This window comes from Haliotis rufescens, unplaced genomic scaffold, assembly GCF_023055435.1.
Source record: "Haliotis rufescens isolate VD_foot unplaced genomic scaffold, xgHalRufe1.0.p SCAF_6, whole genome shotgun sequence".
Lineage (NCBI taxonomy): Eukaryota > Metazoa > Mollusca > Gastropoda > Lepetellida > Haliotidae > Haliotis > Haliotis rufescens.
The window spans coordinates 21,352,744-21,377,256 of record NW_025964334.1 but is presented as its reverse complement, the minus strand read 5'-3'; the positions used below and the strand labels follow the sequence as shown (position 1 = coordinate 21,377,256).

At 42.3% G+C, this 24,513-nt stretch overlaps 2 protein-coding genes and 1 long non-coding RNA gene across 4 annotated transcripts; 2 read left to right on the top strand and 1 right to left on the bottom strand.

Moving 5' to 3' along the window:
• Positions 1-1,566: 1,566 nt before the first annotated feature.
• Positions 1,567-6,579, top strand: LOC124150760. Of its 2 annotated transcripts, none has more exons than XM_046522791.2 (4): positions 1,567-1,678; positions 3,515-3,691; positions 5,146-5,286; positions 5,790-6,579. In XM_046522791.2, exons 1-4 carry the CDS (start codon positions 1,612-1,614, stop codon positions 5,996-5,998), a joined length of 594 nt encoding a protein of 197 aa, XP_046378747.2. In that variant the 5' UTR covers positions 1,567-1,611; the 3' UTR covers positions 5,999-6,579. The 2 variants fall into 2 exon arrangements, with proteins under 2 accessions (XP_046378747.2, XP_048242215.1); XM_048386258.1 differs by lacking the exon at positions 1,567-1,678 and adding an exon at positions 2,550-2,666.
• Positions 6,580-9,659: 3,080 nt separating this feature from the next.
• On the top strand, positions 9,660-13,910 carry LOC124150759. Its single transcript, XR_006863279.2, has 2 exons — positions 9,660-9,763; positions 13,019-13,910. It is a non-coding gene; the product is annotated as an uncharacterized LOC124150759 (long non-coding RNA).
• A 2,339-nt stretch (positions 13,911-16,249) lies between these two features.
• Positions 16,250-23,868, bottom strand: LOC124150758 (amine sulfotransferase-like). Its single transcript, XM_048386176.1, has 6 exons — positions 23,658-23,868; positions 21,883-22,063; positions 18,909-19,232; positions 18,498-18,601; positions 17,905-18,067; positions 16,250-16,945 (listed from the first exon to the last, which is right to left on the bottom strand). Exons 1-6 carry the CDS (start codon positions 23,691-23,693, stop codon positions 16,818-16,820), a joined length of 936 nt encoding a protein of 311 aa, XP_048242133.1. The 5' UTR covers positions 23,694-23,868; the 3' UTR covers positions 16,250-16,817.
• Positions 23,869-24,513: the final 645 nt, after the last annotated feature.

Genomic DNA, 24,513 nt, shown 5'->3' with positions numbered 1-24,513 from the left:
GCGCCCGGAAACAACACACACACACGCACGCACGCACGCACGCACGCACGCACACACACACACACAGAGTAACTCACTCCATAACACCCCCAAAACATCAATAAACAAACAAAACAACTCAATTAGAAAAATAATGAAATAATTCTTCGCAGGGATGATTAAGTACGTAGTCGAGTTGTCGCAGTAAACCGGGGTTCGAATCCTCACATGGTACAATGTGTGAAGGCTATGTGGTGCCCCAGCCAGTACATTGTTGAGACATGACATCGATCCCAAATGCGTGGATCGATGCTCATGATGTCAATCACTGGATTGTCTGGTATAGACTCGATTATTTAAAGAATATAGCTGGAATATTGCTGAGTGCGGCGTTAAACAACAAACAAACAAACAAACAACATGACTGAGATAGTGCCTGTTATGCATCCTCCTCCCTCACGTCGTGTGGTGTTCTGTTGCGACCACAGGGAAGAGCTTCACATATAATCGGCAATATGAGTAAGTACTTCACCCATTTTAAAACTTTTTAACAGACTTCAATATTTTTATGTGGGTATATGGTTTATGGCGGTACAAACGTAAAAACCGGCGTGGTGTACACACTGTGAAAACCCGCGTAATGTAATTCTTGTAAATAAATACGTTAACAATAATTACTTCACAGACTGCTTGGTTAATGTTTAACACAAATAACATCAGTGACATATAATGCAACACAATCCCCGCCCATTCTATTTTCCGCCAACCAGAAACCAGTATGTCCGTTAGTGGGCGTGTACCAGTTGTTCGGTTTATGCAAAGATGAACGTAAAATCAATTTCTTGGTTAGCCAATCAAATGCCACGGAATAACTCACAATTCATTTATTTAGCGGAACCATATTTGGTGAAAGCGTCGTTTCAGAAATAACATATGGTCTGTGTAAGTAAATAGTGAACTAGTAAGAAGAACATTAAGCATTAGTCATAAAGTGGTTCAAAATAGTTTTCTTGAAAAGTGATGAACTGAGATACTTAATGTTTATTATTTGTAAACAAACAAAGCTATTTAATTTTCATCATCATGACCATTATACAACATTATTTTGATACGTTTTAATTTGGATACGAATAGCATATTTCATCTACGTTGAAGTCATGGACACAACGACCGCCTCCGTGGTCTAGTGGTAGAGCGTCCGCCCGGAGAGCGGAAGGTCCGGGGTTCGATCCCCGGCCGCGTCATACCAAAAGACGTTAAAAGATGGTACTTGTTGTTACCCTGCCTGGCGCTCGGCATTAAGGGGCTAAAACAAGGGCTGGTCGGCTCGGAGTCAGTATACTGTGTCTCAGTGGGGTATTCACTTTAAACTGCGGCATGGTATCTCAGTGAGCTAGCACTATAAATCGGCATCAGTCCGGACTAGTACAAGCAGCCACACAAACACACACACGTACATGCACGTCGCTATATAAGTGCAATAATCTTGGACGCGACGTTAAACCCCATTTCACCTCACCTTTCATGGACACAAGGGGGTGCAGTCCGCCCTTAAGTAATGCATTCCGTTTATGCGACTGTCCAATCGCGTCTAGCGAAGCGTGTTGGGTTTGACTTTCGGAACTAGTCAATATGGCGTGGTGGAAAAATGCTTGCCGTCTTCTTGTCGTGTTAGTTCTTTACATCTGCTGTAAACCAGGTAGGCGTTTTTAAATGAAGGCACACATTAATTATTGATAGAAATGACTTAGATTGACATGTATGAGTACCCCTTTAAAGACCCATGAAGATCCGGTCTAGAAAACACACACACACACACACACACACACACACACACACACACACACACACACACACACACACACACACACACACACACAGACAGACACACACAGACAGACACACAGAGACACACAGACACACACACACACACACACACGCCACATACAGACACGCCACATACAGACACGCCACACACACACACACACACACACAGACAGACAGACAGACAGACAGACACAGACACACACACACACACACACACGCCACATACAGACACGCCACACACACACACACACACACACACGCCACATACAGACACGCCACATACAGACACGCCACATACAGACACGCCACACACACACACACACACACACACACACACACACACACACACACACACACACACACACACGCCACATACAGACATGCCACATACAGACACGCCACATACAGACACGCCACACACACACACACACACACACACACACACACACACACACACACACACACACACACACACACACACACACACACACACGCCACATACAGACACGCCACATACAGACACGCCACATACAGACACGCCACACACACGCGCGCTCGCGCCACACACACACACACACACACACACACACACACACACACACACACACACACACGTACATGCACGTCGCTATATAAGTGCAATAATCTTGGACGCGACGTTAAACCCCATTTCACCTCACCTTTCATGGACACAAGGGGGTGCAGTCCGCCCTTAAGTAATGCATTCCGTTTATGCGACTGTCCAATCGCGTCTAGCGAAGCGTGTTGGGTTTGACTTTCGGAACTAGTCAATATGGCGTGGTGGAAAAATGCTTGCCGTCTTCTTGTCGTGTTAGTTCTTTACATCTGCTGTAAACCAGGTAGGCGTTTTTAAATGAAGGCACACATTAATTATTGATAGAAATGACTTAGATTGACATGTATGAGTACCCCTTTAAAGACCCATGAAGATCCGGTCTAGAAAACACACACACACACACACACACACACACACACACACACACACACACACACACACACACACACACACACACACACACACACAGACAGACACACACAGACAGACACACAGAGACACACAGACACACACACACACACACACACGCCACATACAGACACGCCACATACAGACACGCCACACACACACACACACACACACAGACAGACAGACAGACAGACAGACACAGACACACACACACACACACACACGCCACATACAGACACGCCACACACACACACACACACACACACGCCACATACAGACACGCCACATACAGACACGCCACATACAGACACGCCACACACACACACACACACACACACACACACACACACACACACACACACACACACACACACACACACACACGCCACATACAGACATGCCACATACAGACACGCCACATACAGACACGCCACACACACACACACACACACACACACACACACACACACACACACACACACACACACACACACACACACACACACACACACACGCCACATACAGACACGCCACATACAGACACGCCACATACAGACACGCCACACACACGCGCGCTCGCGCCACACACACACACACACACACACACACACACACACACACACACACACACACACACACACACACACACACACACACACACACACACACACAGAGTTTTGACAAACTGCTACATGCTTAGCTTTGTTTTTTTTTTGTGTCCAGTGTCCAGCAACTGGAGCCAGTGGAGACAGTGGTCAGACGAGCCGTGTCCCGTCACGTGCGGCAGTGGCCAGAAGACGCTGACCAGATCAAGGTTCTGCCTAAACCCAGAAAATGACTGTCCTGGACCAAGAGACGAGAAGCGCGTGGACCTTTGTGAGACTAGTTTAGCATGTGGAAGTAGGTGAACGAGTGAATTAATGTTTGAGCAAGCCGATATTTCAGCGGAGGTTTCACACATAATACCAAGCGGTCTTCGAACCCGGTTATTTGGAGTATCAGGAGTCTACATAAGACTTATATACCCTCCCCTGGTGTATCCTGCCAACAGTTTAACTGCTAGGAATGAAAATGAATTACTGGGGAGAGATGTTGAATATTCCAGCTATACGGCGTCGGCCTGTAAATAACCGAGTCTGGACCAGACAATCCAGTCATTGACATCATGAGCATCGATCCACCCAAATGGGATACCATGGCATGCATCAACCAAGTCAGCGAGCTTGACCACCTGATCCCGTTAGTCGCCTTTTACGACTAGCATGGCTTGCTGTGAACCTATTTTAACCCGGATCTTCACGGGTAGGGGATAGGTGTATTTGTGTGAGCTGAGAGTGTGTGAGACGGTGATGCAGTCTTTGGATATCCGAACCGTTACGGCTTTGTGGATTTAAGCTTGCATTCGAAACCATAATTATCTCTTGCCCCCCCCATGGGCATTCGGGGGTAGCATAGGTCATCGCTACAAATACTTATCGCAGAAGGGGCACGGGCGTCTGAGACCCGCATCACTTCGGAATTTCCCCCCACATTTACACTAAAGTACTCACGGAAATGAAAAAAAACTTTCTTTTCGACCTCAGATCTTAAATAAATGCAGTTAATATACAAAATATGTAAATATTCAAACAACTAAATTAGTACTAATTGGGCCGTGGCACAAATACAGCGTATCAAATGTTTTTATGCCTTTTTACACGTAAAAGTGTGTAAAAATGTGAATAAAACAGACTATTGTGAAACAGGGCATAACCAGGTGTAAGTAGATCAACGTGACCTATGACACCTTGGTGACAGGTGAGTACAGGTGCATAATGCCTATAGTCTGTTTCTGCTACATGTATGTCAATTTGGACTTAGTTTTATTTTTGAATGTTGAAAGTGCCGACAAATTACCTCCTGTACATTTTGTATTGTTCACTGAGATCAAACTAGCAAATCCAGACTAGTTCTTTTCGAGTTGTTTTGTTATTTTGTATTTACAGCTACGTAACACTTTGTGTCGATTTTTAAATTGAGAAAAACAGTTTTTTTTCATTTCCGTGAGTACTTTAAAACACGCCGTGATGTAACTGTAATACTGTTCAAAGCGGCGTTAAACTCGCTCACTCACAATACCAGACTGCAATGGGAATCGGTTTGACAAGATGTGTGACGTGGCTGAGGTGTGTTAGCTGCCATTACGACGTCAATCGTTACTCCCGTTGTCAACCGCTCATTCGAGACTTGATTATACTTATAAAAAACGAAAATGATTATTTACAGTTGTAACTTTTCTTGAATGCGGCGTAAAACCAAATTCAATCACTTCAACAATAGAACAGTTTCAACCTATTTGTTCTTCATTGCTTCAGTGTTGGCGTGCTACGAGTGCAATATCTTAAACGATGGTCAGATCAGAACCTGTGCTGAACCCAAGGTAGCGACCGGCTGCTTAACATGTATGAAGTCCTTCACAGTGATTCGTTTAAACGACAGACCGGGTGAAACCAAAGGTATGAGATATACACACCTCGTTATACCAGACAGTGTTAATACAAAAACATCTCTTTGTGGACGTTTATAGCTAAAAACAAACATTGTTATAAACTGTTTACCGATTATTTCTAATGGTATCATGAACGTTGAAAACAAAACGAAATTGCTTGGCACAAAGCTACATTGCGGCATGTCTTTTAAAAAGAAATTAAGATTAACAGGTTTAATTAAAACAATATCTGGTTTTGCAGCTGCAGCTAAACATATCCAGGCTCCATACAAAACCCCAGATTTAATATCATTTAGATGAGGAGCACAAAAATAACATCATAACCTGTGATCGATACAAACATAAATTAATTAGATACATGACAGACCTGAACAAAGAACAATATGGTCACAATCAACCACATGCTATGTTGATTTTAACCCGTATGACTAAGGGGTGGGGTGGGGTGGGGTGACATCGAGACGTGTGGTTCATTGATGGTGTCTTTATTGTATCTTGTATTTGTTTCAGATATGACTGTGGAATCTCGACTGTGCATGAGGCAGTCTCATCACAAGAAAGTTTCTGAGGAGGGCTGTCACTACAAAAAGAATGACGGCGGAACAAGCGCCATGTGCTACTGCAAGTCGGATAAATGCAACAGCGGTGTGCGGCAAGGTGCATCACTCGCCCTTATTGTTTTCTTGGGCTGTGCATGGACTTTTATGATTCATCATTAGCTTCTCGTCCTTGCCGTTTAGAAACTAGATGTTTCATAAATATATTCTTGAACATGTAAATGTTCCATAATGTGAATACACGGCTCATTATTGCATTAGATACGCAATATGCGACATGGTACAATTCAGCTTCGGCGGTCACGCAATTGGGTTCCCACAACTAAGTCTGTTAAAATGCTCAGTCGTCTCTGACTTTTGTGTGTACAGCTCTTCTCACGTGCTCTTTCTTCAGTAGTTTGTTTGTACCCATGTACCCATGTTGTGAATTTCAAAGTGTTCGTCCTGAAGGGACTATATACAACAGAGACTGGTCACAATCTGTGACACCCGCCCACCCCATCCCCAACGCCCCGTGAAATCACGTCAGCGACATATATTGACGTTAGATATGGTATGGATATACCATAAGGGACTAGAATCACCAACACATATACTTATAATGTTAAAATCTTAGCCTAAACTGGTATTCATAAAAAAGAATACCAATATTGAAGGAAGTGATGACTTTTATCGTGAATGTACATATGGATGTGTTTTCCTGTGAATGTGCATATTAAATGAAAATATATTACATTAATAAACACACGATGTATAAATGTATGATTTTTTGTTAACTGTTTTGGAAACTAAGAGCTAGTTGTTTGCTTCCTCGTCTGTCCCGTAACACAGATTAATGCTGAGGAAGAAGGTATTGATACTAGCATGTGTTATGTACGTCCTGATTGACGGACGTAATGTCACACGTACGTCGCGTAGCGAGGAGGGTGAGGTGGGGTGAAATGTGATTTTACGACCACATTTTGATTATATAACAAGTCAAATTTTCAATGCAAATTGTAGTACCGTGTGTGAAACTGGGCTGATGTATTAATAACAAGGGTAACTAGTAGTATTATTATTATTATTATTATTATTACTATTATTATATACTAACCGAAAAAAGAAACGCGAATACCATACATGTTGGTTAATATATGTAACATTACTTATATTCAAGAGATATTAGATTGGTTCGAAGCACAAACAAACTGGTGTGTTGTGTAAACCGACGACGCCCATGAACACATCACACGTGGCGTCTTAGATCCATGACTCGAGAAGCACCATTTGCCTCGTGCAGGAATAGCTTGTAAAGTTCGGAAATCACTCGCAGCATATCGTTACACACTGTGGTAACACTTGACTGATTGTTTTGTCATTAAGTGGTACACATTGGAAGCACATCTTCTTAACGTACATACTTATCTATATGTTTATATGGTTCGCATTTCTTTTGGCGGAGAGTATATTATATAATTTGAGTAAACTATTTTACAAATGTTGTTTGACCTACCTGAACGAAGTTTGCGGGATTGCTTATTGGCACGAACCTAGTGCCTATTTAACTTCTTCAGCAAGAATATTTGTTTTTGCTGGGTTACGTTTGAGGTCCAATAGTATTGTGTATTGCCTGACTATCTATGTACAGATCGCCAGACATCACCAGCCTCGTCAGCTGTTCGAGTCTATCAACCCCTTGCATCAGACATCTTGTCACATTGACATGACATTCGATAAGTTGATAGAGTGACAACACAAATTGGTTCTCTTTGATCAAAGGGAGTGTGTCACTTATGTGAGAACCCGGATGGTGTCCATGGTGGACATACCATGTGTGTGTGTGTGTGTGTGTGTGTGTGTGTGTGTGTGTGTGTGTCTTACGGCGCGTTCAAGATTATTGCACTCGTACATCGATGTTTGTGTACGTGAGATGTGTGACGCCCATTTTTGGTGTCCCCCGCCGTGTGTGTGTGTGTGTGTGTGTGTGTGTGTGTGTGTGTGTGTGTGTGTGTGTGTGTGTGTGTGTGTGTGTGTGTGTGTGTGTGTGTGTGTGTGTGTGTGTGTGTGTGTGTGTGTTATTGTAACGTCTTTTGGAATGACCCGACCCGGGAATCGAACCTCCGACCTTCCGGACACTCTGTCCACTAGACCTCGGAGGCGACGTGTAGCAATCAGGGGATCATAGTTCTGATGATTCCTAATAAGAATATTATGAAAACACGTCTTGTTAAAAGTTGGTGTGAAATGACTATAGATGAAGTGTGAGCAAGTGAGTTAGTGACTGAGTCGGGTTTAACGCCGCTGTGACCAGTATGAAGTTATCATGGCGTGTCAGCTTAATGTAGGAAGAAGGCCCACCTTATGCAGGTCTCAGAAGTTTACTTGTTTGGTGAAACCCACGAACACGGGTATGGTGCTGACAAACCTAGAAACACAATAAGAGAGAACTGGGAATCGAACCCACGATCATAGGTTTTGGAACGCCTATGGGGCGCACGAATTGCGACGCCTCAAACGACTTGATTGGTTGATTGATTTGTCTACTGAATATAAAGTATCTATTTTCATCCTATTAACAGGGTTTTAGGCTAGCCTAGTGGTTAAAGAGTTCGCTCGTCACGCCAAAGACCCGGCTTTGATTCCTGACATGGGTACAATGTAAGGAGTCCATTTCTGGTGTCCCCCGCCGTAATATTGCTGGAATATTGCAAAAAGCGGCGTAAGACCATACTCACTCACTCACTCACTCATTGAAAAGATTATCATAAATTATTACCGAATCATACACTGGAGAATTCTTACTTGTATCTCTATCACAAAAGACAGGACAGGATCAAATCAAAATAGAAGCATGAGATTGTAAAGACACATACATCACTATGATGTCACAGCGTCGACACCGGGTGTTCACGAGACAGGAGAGCATGTCCTGCCCGGCTGAGAAACACTGTTCTATGTGTTCCATTCGAAGCGAATATCATTGCCGGGGTAAACACCCGGAAATTTAGATCGCATTTCATACCATAAAATATCTGCTGCCATTACGGTTAGTTGCCAGGATGTTTTGGAGTTGGCTGGAATATGGCGTAAAACAATACTCACTCAGTCTAATGAGAGACCCGTGAAGATTCCGGGGTAGAATAGGTCTTCCGCAACCCATGCTTGCCATAGAAGCGACTATTCTTGTCGTAAAAGGCGACTAACGGGATCTGGTGGTCACCCTCGCTGACTTGGTTTATACATGTCATCGATCCCAATTGCATAGATCGATGCTCATGATGTCAATCACTGGATTGTCTGGTCCAGACTCGATTATTTACACAGACCGCCGTCATATAGCTCGAATATTGCTGAGTGCGTCGTTAAACAACAAACAAACAAACATTCTAATGAGATCAACGTTTGGTGCTGACATGACGCTGGGGTATCTCACACAAGCATGGCCAAGTTGTGTAATTGTGGCGATAAAAGGTGGGGATGGCACCAGGACCATTAACACACCACTTTTATCACTGATTTATCGCCAGCACTGAAATCCCATGCATGCTTGTCGTACAAGCCGATTTATATGACGCCTTCGGTGGATATAGGGTAAGTCATGTCTGATTTTGTGTCTTTGTACTCCACAGTGTTGTTATCGGTCACTAGTTTTCCTGGACTCGATTATCTGAATATTATTATTAAATCTCTCACTTATCACATCAACCTATTACATATCCTGTCAATCTATCACTGATGTTAACAATCTAAATTGAACACCAGCAACAGCTGCGCGTGTCACTGGTTGGGAAGCATGGTTGTGATAGATAGGGATAGGCCTCATCACTTCCCTCTTGTATAAAGGACGTGGACCACCAGGAGCATCAGACCGTTTTACCGTCGCCATGAAGTTTGTTTGCGTCTTCATCGCCCTAATGGGAGTATGTACCGCCAACTCAATAGGAGGTGAGTCAAGGCTTGTGTTCCGTTAGATCCCTGTATCATCACCTGTGTCAAGACATGTTACTGCATCTTTGGGTTTACGGGTTAGAATTGGCTCCGAGCAACGCTAGGGATAGGTCTTCGGGTGCCATGCTTGTCGTATGTATGGTCATGACTTCATGATTACACAACCCGTGAAGATCCGGGCTAGAGATGGTCTTCAGCAACCCATGCTTGTCGCGAGAGGCGACTAACGGGATCGGGTGGTCAGGCTCGCTGATTGGTTGATACATATCATGGTATCCCAATTACGTAGGTAGAAGCGCATTATATCAATCATTAGATTGTCTGGTCCAGATTCGGTTATTTACAGACCGCCGTCCTATAGCTGGAATAGTAGTGAGCGCGGCGTTAAACAACGACCAATCAATCAATCAATCAATCATGATTACACACCGCCGTAATGTAACAGGGATATTGCTGACTGCGGTATTAAAGAACGTTCACTCGTCTTGTCATCCCAATTGCGCAGATTGATGCTAATGGGTTAAATCACTGGATTGTCTGACCCAGACTTACATACCGCTTGCAAAAAGCTGGAATATTGCTAAGTGCGGCGTTAAACAACAAACACACTTGTCTGGTCGTATATACGTATTAATCATGGAAGTATAGTGACTTTTAATTCTCATGTGGATGTAGACATCCAAACACTGTCCCAGTGGGTGTTCACCATCACCATAAAGACACGCCCACCTCACCCAACTCCTACTTGCGGAATCTGGGTTCGAATCCCGGTTCGCCCCGGTTATGTGTTTAGGTTTGTCAGCACCATACCCGTGCTCGTGGGTTTCACCGAAGTGGTAAACGTCTGAGACCTGCATCACTTCGGGCTTTCCTCCCACATTAAGCTGACACGCCGAGATATAACTGTAATACTGTTAAAAGCGGCGTTAAACCCAACTCACTCACTCACAACTTGCTGAATCCCAGCATAACCCTTCTTATCATATATGAACGTTACAGAAAATATTCCATGGCTTTTCCCGCGAGATAATCCATGTCATCACCACTAGTGTAACAACATGTTGTACGTCTTCACTCCTTCACCCAACATTGTACTTTCATGGTGACATTGTATGCAGTAACAACAGACAATGATATATGCAAAACACCCGTTATTATGCGACCCTAACTACAGGTTATAGATCATGAAATAATACCGTTTATAACATAGATGAAGATAGACGTCTCGCAAGCAACAATAGACGACTTGGTGTGGGGATATGACAGTATCAGCACAGTTGTCCTAGCTTCTGTGGTTTGATCAATGTAATACTTAAGTTTCTTAAGTGTTATATCGAGTTTCTATGCAACCTGGGAAAATATTTCGAATTATGGCATTTTTGTGTGTGAGAGAATAGGGGCGTAATACACAATAGACAAACAACATGATCCGTAAACACTGACTCCTCCTGACAATAGAAAATGGCAAGAATTCCTTTCCCGTGACGTAACCAGTAAAACCTTTCTCGCAAAATTGGAATCAGTTACGCTTAGCGCTCGAAAATGTCATTACGTCAATTGCCTACGTGGCGTTATATTGCTGTTCGGAAATAGGGGACAATATGTCATTCAAAACATTGGCGTTTCGATCATTGCTGCACGGCAAATGTATGTAGCGTTGAACTGGATACTTTGCGGTCGCGAACTTAAAATGTTAATATGAAATGAGTTCTTTGAAAGGCATTTAGCAGTGAAGAGAATTTATTGATGTCAACTTCTTTATTATGGGGAACACACCGTTTCGGAGTATATGGTTACTCCTTCATCAGGTGGCCCATTCGTCTAAGGCGCCGCAATTCGCTGTGCAGAGTTGCGTCCCTCGGACATGCGAGAAACCTATGAATCCCGGTTCGCCCCGATTATGTTTCTAGGTTTGTCAGCACCATACCCGTGCTCGTGGGTTTCACTGAAGTGGTAAAGGTCTGAGATCTGCATCACTTCGGGCTTTCCTCCCACATGGAGCAGACACGCCGTGATATAACTGGAATACTGTTAAAAGCGGCGTCACCCAACTCACTCACTCACTCACTATGACTATTGAAGGAGAGCTACATTCCCGGCTCAGACAAACTGGTAGTCCTGTACACAGAGCTCCAGATAAGCTTTTCGTGTTGTGGGTATTTTACCCATGCATTTTAAAATCATTGGGTATCAGTATTTCTATCTCGGTATTCAAATTTCTGTTACCCACTAGTTTTTACACATGTGGGTATTTAAGTTAAATATTTAAAAACACTATTCATCTAGTCGCTGCAAACTGGTGTCGTGTGGGTTCGAGAGCTTTATAGGACTCAAAAATATCACGATACTTCCATAAGAAAGTGTGATGGCAAATGATCATGATGTAACTGTCATCGTGGAGTTTGGCAAGGTTGACGGAATATTTTTGTAGCGAATCTGTAATGTTCATTGCGTATTTGATACGCTTGGATTTTATTTTACCGCGTATTTCTGCATTTTTGATGCGTATTTTACGCAGATACGCAGCTCATCTGGAGCTCTGTGTACATGAGACTCAAGTCTTTCACACACTTTCTTTGTTAATTCAAATTATATCAACACAACTATTAATGATTCCCCAACTTACATAAAACCGTGTATCAGTTTCACACAAGAGTATCCACTTCAATTTCTAGATCTAGACTGAAAACAGATAACGACCTGTTCAGCAAAATCCCTTTTTAACTGCTCCCTGATCGAGACAAAGAAATAGCGTCAAGTCTAACACCAAAGGCGAAATAAGAGGAGACATCTGATTTGTTCCCGTGCTTACCACGCGATTCACATATGATTCGTTAACTATATGCCTGCCGATTTGACAATGAAATAAAAAGAATGGCGTTGAAATATATGTACACAAGAAAAGGCAACGTGATTTGTAACACATACTCATATCTAACCAGACCCGTGAAGATACGGGATGGAATAGGTTTTCAACAACCCATGCTTGCCGTAAAAGGCGACTATGCTTGTCGTAAGAGGCGACTAACGGGATCGGTCGGTCATCCTCGCTGACTTGGTTGATGAAAGTCATCGTATCTCAATTGGGTCGATCGATGCTCAAGTTGTCAATCACTGGATTGTCTGGTCCAGACTCGATTATTTACAGACCGCCGTCATATAGCTGGAATATTGCTGAGTGCAGCGTTAAACAACAACCAACCAAACAAACAAATAAATCATATCTAACCAACATCTATATTTCTTCGTCAGCCAATCGTCCGAAAAGGGATGACTGTAACTATGCCTTGGTACAAAGGTGCGCCGACAGCATGGGTTCAGGCGGCAGTTACCCTGGCAACGGTTACCCCGGTTACCCAGGAGGGGGTTATCCCGGAAGACCTGATTACAACAACAGGAGGTGGATGGAATGCTGTTACAGGATGTGTGGGTCTGACTGTCTTGACGACTGAGCGACACCTAGCGGCAACACACATCTACATAGGGTCTTCAACACATGAGCGTCGTACAAGAGAAGGACTGTATGCTAACTTATAAACATCTGATGCCATCACACTACAGTAACAGAAGGTTCTTCAAAATGCTGGTAAACTTCCAAGGCAATTTCAACAACCCCCGGGTTCTGATGAATCCATTTCAGTTGTAATACTAGGTTTTACAATTTACGTTTGATAACCTTGCCTCTTGATGTGAACACAATTGTGTTTGATGATTGTTTAAAAGTCACAATTGTTTTTTTAAAAGGAAATTCGATGACGTAAATCGAGCCTGCAACCTTATATATCGTGTATAGTTTTGTTACCCACTGATTTCCAAGTGAGCTACCGGGGCAGGTGATGAAAAGTTGTTCAGTTTATCATGTCATGACTCCAGCTAGTCCATGCTGCACGTAGTACGTCTCTCGCATACTCTTTGAACGAATTCCTTTTATTCCGCGATACGCTTAATTGTTTCACTATGAGGTAGTTTTGGTTGAAAATGTAAAACCTTGAACTCGGGCTTTTCCCTCGCTCGCGGTTTTACATTTTCAACCAAAACCTCGGAGTTGTGATTTATCCTATACATATTACCTTCACTGGGCAAGAAATACAGATGGACGTACTGTTGATGATGTGTTACGTGTCAAAATAAATTCTTATTTCAATACATGTGTTCAAGTTTGAATTCTTCGAGTTTACAGAATATCCAAGGGGTAAAACTACCGTTCAGTGTTTGTTTGTTGTTTTCATGCCTCCCTCAGCAATATGTCAGATATATTAAGGCGGTCTGTAAATAATCGAATCTGGACAAGACAACCCAGTGACTGACATCATGAGCATCGATCTACGCAACTGGGATAGGATAGTATGCGTCAGCCAAGTCAGCGAGCTTGACCACCCGATCCCAGTTGTCAGGAAGTTGAAAATCACATGACCAATGAAGTTTGCAAATAACAAGTCTCCTGGCCCTGATGGCATGGCTTCAGAGAACTTAAAAAAATACTAAACATCTCATAACTCCTATTCCTTCTTTACTTTTTAATCCATTATCTGAAAGCGGTGTGTTTCACCAGCTATGGGGCAGAAGTATCATTTGTCCACTATTTAAATCTGGTGACAAGAATGAGGTTAACACGTTTTCAGACTTTAACAGACCTCAATAGTATTGTGAAGAAAATAAGGTAATTGATGAAATACAGGCTGGATTTAGACCAAACCAAACGGCCGACAATATTTTTCCACTACACGCAATGATACAGAAATAAGCATGGAAAAAGAAGGGGAGATTATACTGCCTCTTTGTTGACTTTTCGAGGGCTTTTGACACATGTGAGACAAGCCATGTGAAACATGGAACATAAAGTTTATAACATATTTCCATCAATGTTCTCAAACCTATGTGCTCGTGTGAGGAGTTCAGATGGACTGACAAGCCACCGTCAGTGATAGGTTATGATCTTTCAAATATTTATTGGATTTATAAACAAGCTTATTCAACTACAAGGATTTTGGAGGTAAAGGAGTTTTTTTTATTTCAAAGTATTGTAAATATATGTGCCATAACGTTTGCTGATGGTATTTCTTTTGTGGCAGATTCCCCATAAACTACAAAAGAAAATAAGTGCTTTAGAAATGGTTTGTTCCAGAACTGGCATGAAGGTTAATCTGTAAGAAAAAAGACTCAAGTTATGGTAGTTAGAAATAGAGGTCCTATGAGAAGTTATGAAACGTGGACATAGTGTGGTGAAAATCTTGAAGCTGTTTCATTTTACATATATCTGGGAATAATGTTTACACCTTAATTGATTTGGACACAAACTCAGACCTGCTTAGCCGCTCAGAGTACTGTGCTGGTTATAAACAGATATCAGAGGAAAGTCGGTGATATGCCATGCAAGGAATTATTCAAATCTTTTAATGCTATGATAACCCTGTGTTATTGGGCTGAAGGTTTGGGAACCACATACTGTAAAATAATTGAAGATGTTTAAGTGAAAATATGTAAATCATTACTAAAGTTTAGGGAAACACTTGTACAGACAACTACGGTTATAACGAACTCAAAGGGACTACTAATTTTAGTTCGTTATAACCGTAGTTCGTTATAAGCATATATACAGCATAACTACAGCAAATAGTCGGGACCAAAAAAGTAAGTTCGTTATATCCGTCAGTTCGTTATAAGCGTGTTCGTTATAACCGTAGTTAATTGTAATATGATGGCCCTTGGCGAATGTGGTAGAGCACCCCAGCAATGCACATATATGACAAGAGCTGGTTGAGGCTTTTACATCTCAGCCTAGACAGACCACCCTACGAGTGCTACAAGATGTTAACTGCGTTGCATGATATTGACAGGACTACTTGGACCACCCATATTAAGAATATTAAATATATATTTGGATTCGGGTTTGCATTGATATCCCAGGCTGTAGGCAATAATGATATGTTTATACATTTATTCAAACAGAGACTCTTTGACAATTTACAGGAAACCTAGTGCGATAAAGTCAAGAACCTATCAGACTCATAGTCTTATCAACATATTAAATCACTTATAAACATTGAAAGTTACTTAAATATTCCTCTGCCACCTCATCTTAGAAGGATTTTATCACGCTTCAGAGGCAGCAACTTTAACATTGCAGTAAACACAGGAATACCCCATTCTACACCAAAGGATTGGCTGGTTTATTGTTTTACGCCGCATTCAGCAATATTCCAGCTATATGACGGCGGTCTATAAATAATCGAGTCTGGACCAGACAATCTAGTGATTGACATCATGAGCATCGATCCACGCAATTGGGATACGACAAAGTCTGTGAGCCTGACCATCCGTTCCTGTTGGTCACCTCTGACGACAAGCATAGTCACCTTTTACTGCAAGCATGGGTTGCTGAAGACCTATTCTACCCCGGAATCTTCATTGGTCACATCAAATGAAGAAAGACTCATATTGTCTCAGTGAAGGAAAATATTTTATTGAAGATGAATTGCATATTTTGTTCGTGTGTGAACTTTATAATCACCCAAGAAATAACTTAATGGGTAAATGTATAACCACCCCATCGATACACTCTTTTATGGACTTGATTGCATGACAAGACTATGAAATACTGCATAACATCCGTGTATTCCTCCTGAAGGTAAACCAAATTAGAAACACTGTTCCTTAATTTATGCTTGATATAAATACATATCCACTTCTGTATGTGTTATGTATAACTATATTGTGCAGATGGTTATATCTCTGCTAGTCCAACCAGTCACCAAATGTAGCTGTCTGGAGTCCCACCAGTCACCAACTGTAGCTGTCTAGAGTCCCATCAGTCACCAACTGCAGCTGTACATAGGGACAGCTTCACCCTTATGGATTCTGATTGACATACCTAGCTTAAATCTGGACCTTGCCATCTTCTTCTCATACACACGGTAGTTTCCCTTCAACATCTCCTCCACGAACCAGTTCCTCCAGTCTCCAACGATAACTGAATATTCGCCTCAGAGGAACATCTATGTGAAGCAGTTCCTCCGGTCACCAATTGTATCAGGAGGCAGAAGGCATTGCTTCATCCTTCCAGCTTCTGTTTAGCATATCTGTCGTAAAACATGGACCCGGACATTTTCTCCTCATACACGCTGTAGTACTTCTCCAACATCTCCTCCGTGAACCAGTTCCTCCAGTCTCCAACGATACCTGAAATATAACATATATAGTGAAATCACGTTGATCCATTCACCCCGGCCCCGATAAGTACAAAGGCACATGACTCAACAATTGAAGAATGGATAATGACTTTTTTTAATCTCAAAGAGAGTACAGGGAGTGCGAAATGGCGTCCGTTTTGTGTTGTGTAACATTGGCAGAAGTTAAGGAATGAAGTGTATTTAGAATATCCAGATCAGTGTGTGTGTTTGGCGGAGACTCATCGCAACCTAACGAAGATCCGGGGTAGAATAGGTCTTCAGCAACACATGCTTGCCGTAAAAGGCGACTATGCTTGTCGTCAGAGGCGACCAACAGGACCGGGTGGTCAGGCTTGCTGACTTACTCGTATCGAAATTACATAGTGCGATGCTCATGATGTCAATCACTGGATTGTCTGGTCCAGACTCGATTATTTACAGACCGCCTTTATGTAGAGTGAATATTGCTGAATGTGGCGTTAAAAAACAAACAAACAAATAAACCTAACCCTAACCCTAACCCAAGACACATGCACGACACTGTCACGACACAGACATAATCCCGACACAAATACTCTCAGGACGTATACACAATCAGGACACATGCATGACACTGTCACGACACAGACATAATCCCGACACAAATACTCTCAGGACGTATACACAATCAGGACACATGCATGACACTGTCACGACACAGACATAATCCCGACACAAATACTCTCAGGACGTATACACAATCAGGACACATGCGTGACACTGTCACGACACAGACATAATCCCGACACAAATACTCTCAGGACGTATACACAATCAGGACACATGCGTGACACTGTCACGACACAGACATAATCCCGACACAAATACTATCACGACGTATACACAATCAAGACACAGACACGGGAACAATTAATACGTAATTAAGAAGTATGCACAACCAAGACACTTATGGAATCAAGACTGTCTCACCTTTCCTGTACAGGACGTTTTTACCATCAACCTTGCGAGAATAAGGCTCCTTGTCAACGACCATCCGGGAGAACTTGCATTTGTCTGCAATCGCTCGGCACAGATCGTCATTTCTGGATAGCTCGAGGAAATCCGAGAGATTTCGGACCGCTTGCAGCGTGTCCTGTGACATGTTCAGATGTGACAACATATTTCACTTCATTAATGTTTTCAAACTAAAAGAGAGAGAGTGAGAGAGAGATAGATAGATAGATAGAGAGAGAGAGACAGAGAGAGAGAGAGAGAGAGAGAGAGAGAGAGAGAGAGAGAGAGAGAGAGAGAGAGTGGTGGTTGATGAGGCAAAGGACAAACAGAGAGACAGACAAACAGACTGGCTTAACGTTTTATCAACTTATGTTAATAACATCTCAATGTTACCTACAAAATATAAGTTGTTTGAACGTACCGACTTTCTGGACTCTTTTCGTGGTACAAAAACAACTAGTTTAATGAGAAATACAAATCTTTCAACCGCATAGCAACACAAACTTTAATTGCATTACCTCCACAGAGAGGGAAACACACATGACTTCATTTAGTATCAAAATTGTTACCTTGGCTGTTTCTTCATAGATCATAAAGTGTACTGGGATATCTGGGTTTTCAGCAACAAACTTTTCAGCATCACGAATATGGCCAAAAAAGCCATTCATATCAACTGTAGAACAATAGAAAAAAATGCGATTAATGTTGATACACAACATAGAAGTTTTATTTGGTTCTTGCATTTGGTTCTATAAACTAATTAAATAACAGAGGAATAAACCGGTTATGTACCAAGATTTATATATTGATACGAAATCTAAGATGGCCGCTATGTTTTAAGATGGCGGTCAATTAATGATTGTAACAAACAGGATGCATTCGTGACAAAGATAATTAATATAACAGCCTGCTTTAAGTGGGAAGGGTGTGACGCTGCAAAGGATGCAGGATTACTCAGGGCAGCAATGAGGATAACTCACCCTTTCCTTCAAGAAATAAAGTGAGAAAGTCTTCAAAAACACCCTTTTTGTTCACATAAAACTTGCAGTCTACATATGCGCTGTATAAAGACACAGCGACATCTCTGGGATCACGGAGCGGATAGATGACCTTGCATTTCAACTTTTTCAAATCAGTTGGTGCGTTGGAAAGCCATTGGTGGGCGGTGATGACACGTGGTGAAGGGAGACAACTCAAGTCTTCATTTGTTGCAAATTCCAACTGATTATGTCCCTTGTATTTCGGAATTGTCTCGGCTCTACCATTCAACAGCATTGAGGCCATTTCAAATGTCCAGTGAGTACCTAGTTCAATTAAGGACAGGCCTACAAATACGTTCAACATATATCATCACTTCTATACCCTGTAATGTAACGCATTATACGATATAAAAAGAAACTTCAAAGCAACGTGATAATTTTATTGTTAATAATCCTCGAAAAGGTAAATTGTACATTTTTATTTCCAAACTGAAAAAAACTGAACTAAATACTGAAGGTTTGATGTTTATTTTACCCTGAAATGAGGCTGCAATTGCGTCAGTTCCAAGGTAGCATCTCAATTTATCTTATAAATATCAAAGCAAACAGTCACATTCAATGGAAAGTCTTCATCAATATATATATATATATATATATATATATATATATATATATATATATATATATATATATACCCTGTAAGAAGCCAAAATGAAAACTGGTGAATTTGGACCATATAGTTAATATGTATAATATAATAGTAGCGTAGATATTAACTATATGTACGTATTAATTGGTCTTATGTTACCCTTGCAAATATATAACAAGGGGAGGTAAATGCTCTGGGGTCAGGTATTTCAAGCCATGTGGTCTGAGAACGTGCATGTCCAAGTCACCAAATCAAAATGTATGGTCTTAAACAATGTCAAGCTGTTTACACATGTTGTATCTGTATCTGTTTCCTCGTCAAAAGATAGTAATGTCATGCCATTGTAATATTTAAGAGAATATTTGGATAATTGTTACATAAAGGAAGGTGTTGATCGAAGGGGGTTTCTTCTTTTTCAGATCGTCAGCATCCGTATCAATTCCAAAGTCGTGAATCAGATTTACTTATTTGTTGTTTGGCATCGCAGTTGGCACCATTCCAACTCTATTACGGCGGTCTGTAAATAATTGCAAATGAGCCAGGCAAACCAGTGGGGTGATATTATGAAGAACGTCCCTGCCGTCAAAGTTCGATGACACGCAATAAACGAATATGACCAACCGATCCACTCTAAACGCCTCTGATAACATGCTTTGGTCAGGGGATCAACTCTAACCGGGACTCACTGTGATGAATTGGGTTATTTTAAAGGATGGTTACTGTCTGTTTATTCATGTTGAACAAGTAAATAGCAATATCCTCTGCTAAACAGAGACATTTGTCTGATTCCGACTGTATACATCAGCATGCGTTTGTGAATCACTTTCAATTAGTGATGATTCCAGGTAAGTGAGTGAGTTTGGTTTAACGCCGCTTTTAACAGTATTCCAGTTATATCGCGGCGTGTCAGCTTAATGTGGGCAAACCGGGATTCGAACCCACAATCATAGGTTTCTGGCGTGCCCATGGGACGCAACTCTGCACAGCGAATCGCGGCGCCTTAGACGACTGGGCCACCCGTGCCCCCGATTCCAGGTAAGGTAACCCCAGGCAATGGTTTGGCATGTCACGAGTTCTGCTGCAAGGAATACATAGCAATCTGTATTTCACCCTACTGTACTCTAGAACAATGTGTGTACTTACATTGTGCTTGCCTCCATTCACTCGGCGCATGCTCAAAGCGCACTTGATTTTCATTCTCAACTCTTTGGGGAGTATACAACCCAATCTACATTGTCATGCGCAAAAAGGTAACAGTCACGTGACCATTTCATACTACCGGGTACCCATTCACTGCTGGGTAAACAGAAGCATATTTCGAACAAAGCCACTTGTCTAAGGAGACACCACATGTGCTACAAGTGCTACATGTGCTTCAGTGTGGGGCAGGACCGAAGCCCTAGAAACTCTCAGTCGTCAAGCAACACCATCATTGTAAGTGCGTCACCGAGCGTGGTCACCCATCCAACTACCCTCCGCGACCGATGTTGCGTAACTTCACCTGATTTGTGACCTGTGCGCTGTGCACAGCACCAAGTGCCACCGTCATCATGTTATGCCTTGCAATTATATTTTCAATTTCACTGTGACAACCTATCGTGAAAGATAACTAAATAATACCAAATACTGAAAGTGAGTGAGTGAGTATTGTTTTACGCCGCAATTGTTTTAGAAATATTCCAGCAATATCACGGCGGGGGACACAAGAAATGGGCTTTACACATTGTACCCAAGTGGGGAATTGAACCCGGGTCTTCGGCGTGACGAGCGAACGCTTTACCCATTAGGCTACCCCAACGCCCCGAAAATACTAAAAGAGTGACCAAATCTAAATGTACATAATCACCGTGCTCCATCTCCCCCCCCCCCCCTCCCCCCTGAGTTATTACATGCAAACACTACGGCATCAACGTTCTAAACGCATTCATAACAAAACATCATCATCGACTTCATCTACAACGTGGTATAATATGGTGATCTTTTATTCCTTTCAACACCATGTTTAAGTGTGCGATCTTTCTTGTCTAATTAAAATAGAGCAGTGAAGATCCGGGGTAGAATAGGTCTTCAACAACCCATGCTTGCCGTAAAAGGCGACTTTGCTTGTCGTAAGAGGTGACTAACGGGATCGGGTGGTCAGGCTCGCTGACTTGGTTGATGCATGTCATCGATCCCATATTGCGTGGATCGATGCTCATGATATCAATCACTGGTTTGTCTGGTCAAGACTCGATTATTTACAGACCGCCGTCCTATAGCTGGAATATTGCTGAGTGCGGCTTTAAACAACAAACCAGCCACATCTAATTTAATAAATAACTTTACCTGTTCGTGGATACGCAGGGAAGTACACATCATCCGGCCTCAGCCTCACGGACCTGATCTGTCTCAGAATGGTAGGCCTGTAGAAACAGTGGCAGTACATCCCCTGGAATATCTGCAGCCTGAGAGAGTTGCCTCCCTTATCATCCAGGTAGACAACGTTTTGTGGTTCGTTTTCATCCACCTTTGTAAACGATACATTGCACAATACTTGAGAACAAACGATAATCATTTGTACATTTACATAAGATCGTGGTCGTTACTGAGAAACAGTATGAAGCCAAACTGATATATTAGGAAAATCATCATATATCGGGGGCACGGGTGGCCCAGTCGTCTAAGGCGCCGCGATTCGCTGTGCAGAGTTGCGTCCCTTGGGCACGCCAGAAACCTATGATTGTGGGTTCGAATCCCGGTTCGCCCCGATTATGTTTCTAGGTTTGTCAGCACCATACCCGTGCTCGTGGGTTTCACCGAAGTGGTAAACGTCAGAGACCTGCATCACTTCGGGCTTTCCTCCCACATAAAGCCGACACGCCGCGATATAACTGGAATACTGTTAAAAGCGGCGTAAAACCAAACTCACTCACTCACTCATCATATATCAGAAAACTTTGTTGCTTAAGGCCTCACTCAGCAATATTACAGCCATATGATGGCGGTCTGTAAATAATCGAGTCTGGATCTATTAGGTTTAGAGATATGGTCCCGCACAAACACACCAGTGTGAACAGAGTCAAAGTCAAACTTGTTGCCATGGAAACGGAATCTAAAAACTCCAAGGTAGCAAAAGGCACCATTTGAAAACCTTGTCTCTGTGTGTGCAAAATGTCATGAAAGAATACCTATTAGTTTTAGAGATATGGTCCGGAGAAACACAATACTATGAACTGAGTCAAAGTCAAACTGGTTGCCTTGGAAACAAGAAAAAAACTTAATTTACATTAAACAGCAAAAGGCACCACTTCAGCCCTTGAAAAAATACATCTTCCAAGTTTGGATGAAAAATGTTGAACAGTGTATAAGTACTGCTCCGGAAGCGACACCCGCCACTGTTTCAGCTAAGTCTAACTTGTTACCACGAAAACAGGGAAAAATCAAATTTTGAAAAAGAAAAGGAAAAGGCACCAATTCAGCCCTTGGTGTGTGTTTGTGTGTGTGTGTTTTTTTGTGTGTGTGTTTTTGTGTGTGTGTTTTTTTGTGTGTGTGTGTGTGTGTGTGTGTGTGTGTGTGTGTGTGTGTTTGTGTGTGCGTGTGCGTGTGCGTGTGCGTGCGCGCGTGTGTATGTGAGCAGAGTTGCGTCCCTTGGGCACGCTAGAAACCTATGATGGCGGGTTTGAATCAAGGTTTGCCCCGATTATGTTTGTGTACATTTGTCAGCACCGAAGTGGGAACCATTTAAGACCTGCATCACTACGGTCTTTCCTCCCACATTTAAGCTGACACGCCGTGATATAACTGGAATACTGTTCAAAGCGGCTTTTAACATGTCGTTAACTTAAGGGATTACGGAAGACGGACCACGTAACTAATAACAATAACAACCTCCTCGACGACCTCGTCTTGCGTGTTTGTTTGTTATTATTCTCAGCTACATGGGCCTGTGCTTGAACGGTTCAGGCGAGCTATAAATGCGCAACAAAAATATAGACTGTAAACATTCGTTTGGTTTCAATATCGCAAACGCAACACTGTCGGATGCTTGACCTGTATTTCAAAACATTGTTGTGTTGATGAATAATGTACTCATTTATAAGGACGATTTCTTGAATACGTACCTCCTCTATGGGTGCATCGACAAATGTAAGCGCCATTCTGCGATGCTGCTGTCTGTATGACCCTCAATGCTTGTCAACATCTGCCAACGCCGAGCCGTGTGCCAAGCATAACGCATAAATTCGTTCTATGGTAAGCGAGGCGTAGTTTTGCGCTTGGTTAATGATTCAGTTGTGAACACATGTTCCATACATACTCAATCACAGTGTCGGACTATTGTGGTATTTATGCATAAATTGCAGCCGTACAATAATACTAACACTTGCAGAGTATACTATTAAACTTATCATGGGATATCATTATTATTTAAATAATGAAATGTTTGAAATTAAAATGATCTATTCGAAAAATCAGTTGGCCATAGATGACCAGGGGGAACAAGAATGCTGACGTGTGGCACGCGTCACGTGATTTCCAAGAAGTTTACTGATGTCATATCATTGCACATGCCACGAAACCTTCCCGGGGCAAGTGTGTCCACTAGCCTATATCAAAGCCTAGTTCCTGACCTTGCCACATCAAGGCCACTGTTCGTGGCTCGACCGTGGCGCCATCTCGCGTAGATCACGAGTTGTGCCCCTTGTAATGAAAACGCGACATCCAATCAGATCGCTGTTATCTCGAATAGCTTCACAATGATGGCGACTTCCATAGGCGACGACCTAGTCGATCAGATAACGAAATCATTCGCGATTTCATCCCTGAGCAAACACATAGGCAATCGTTTTTCAATGAAAAAGAGGTGTCAACAAAGAAGGCAGCGGTAAATCACTTTCATGCGATGGTGTATCAGTCGTGGATGTTGATTTTGTGAAACGTTCTCTGATTAAACTATCAAACTTAGCACAAAAAAGTGAG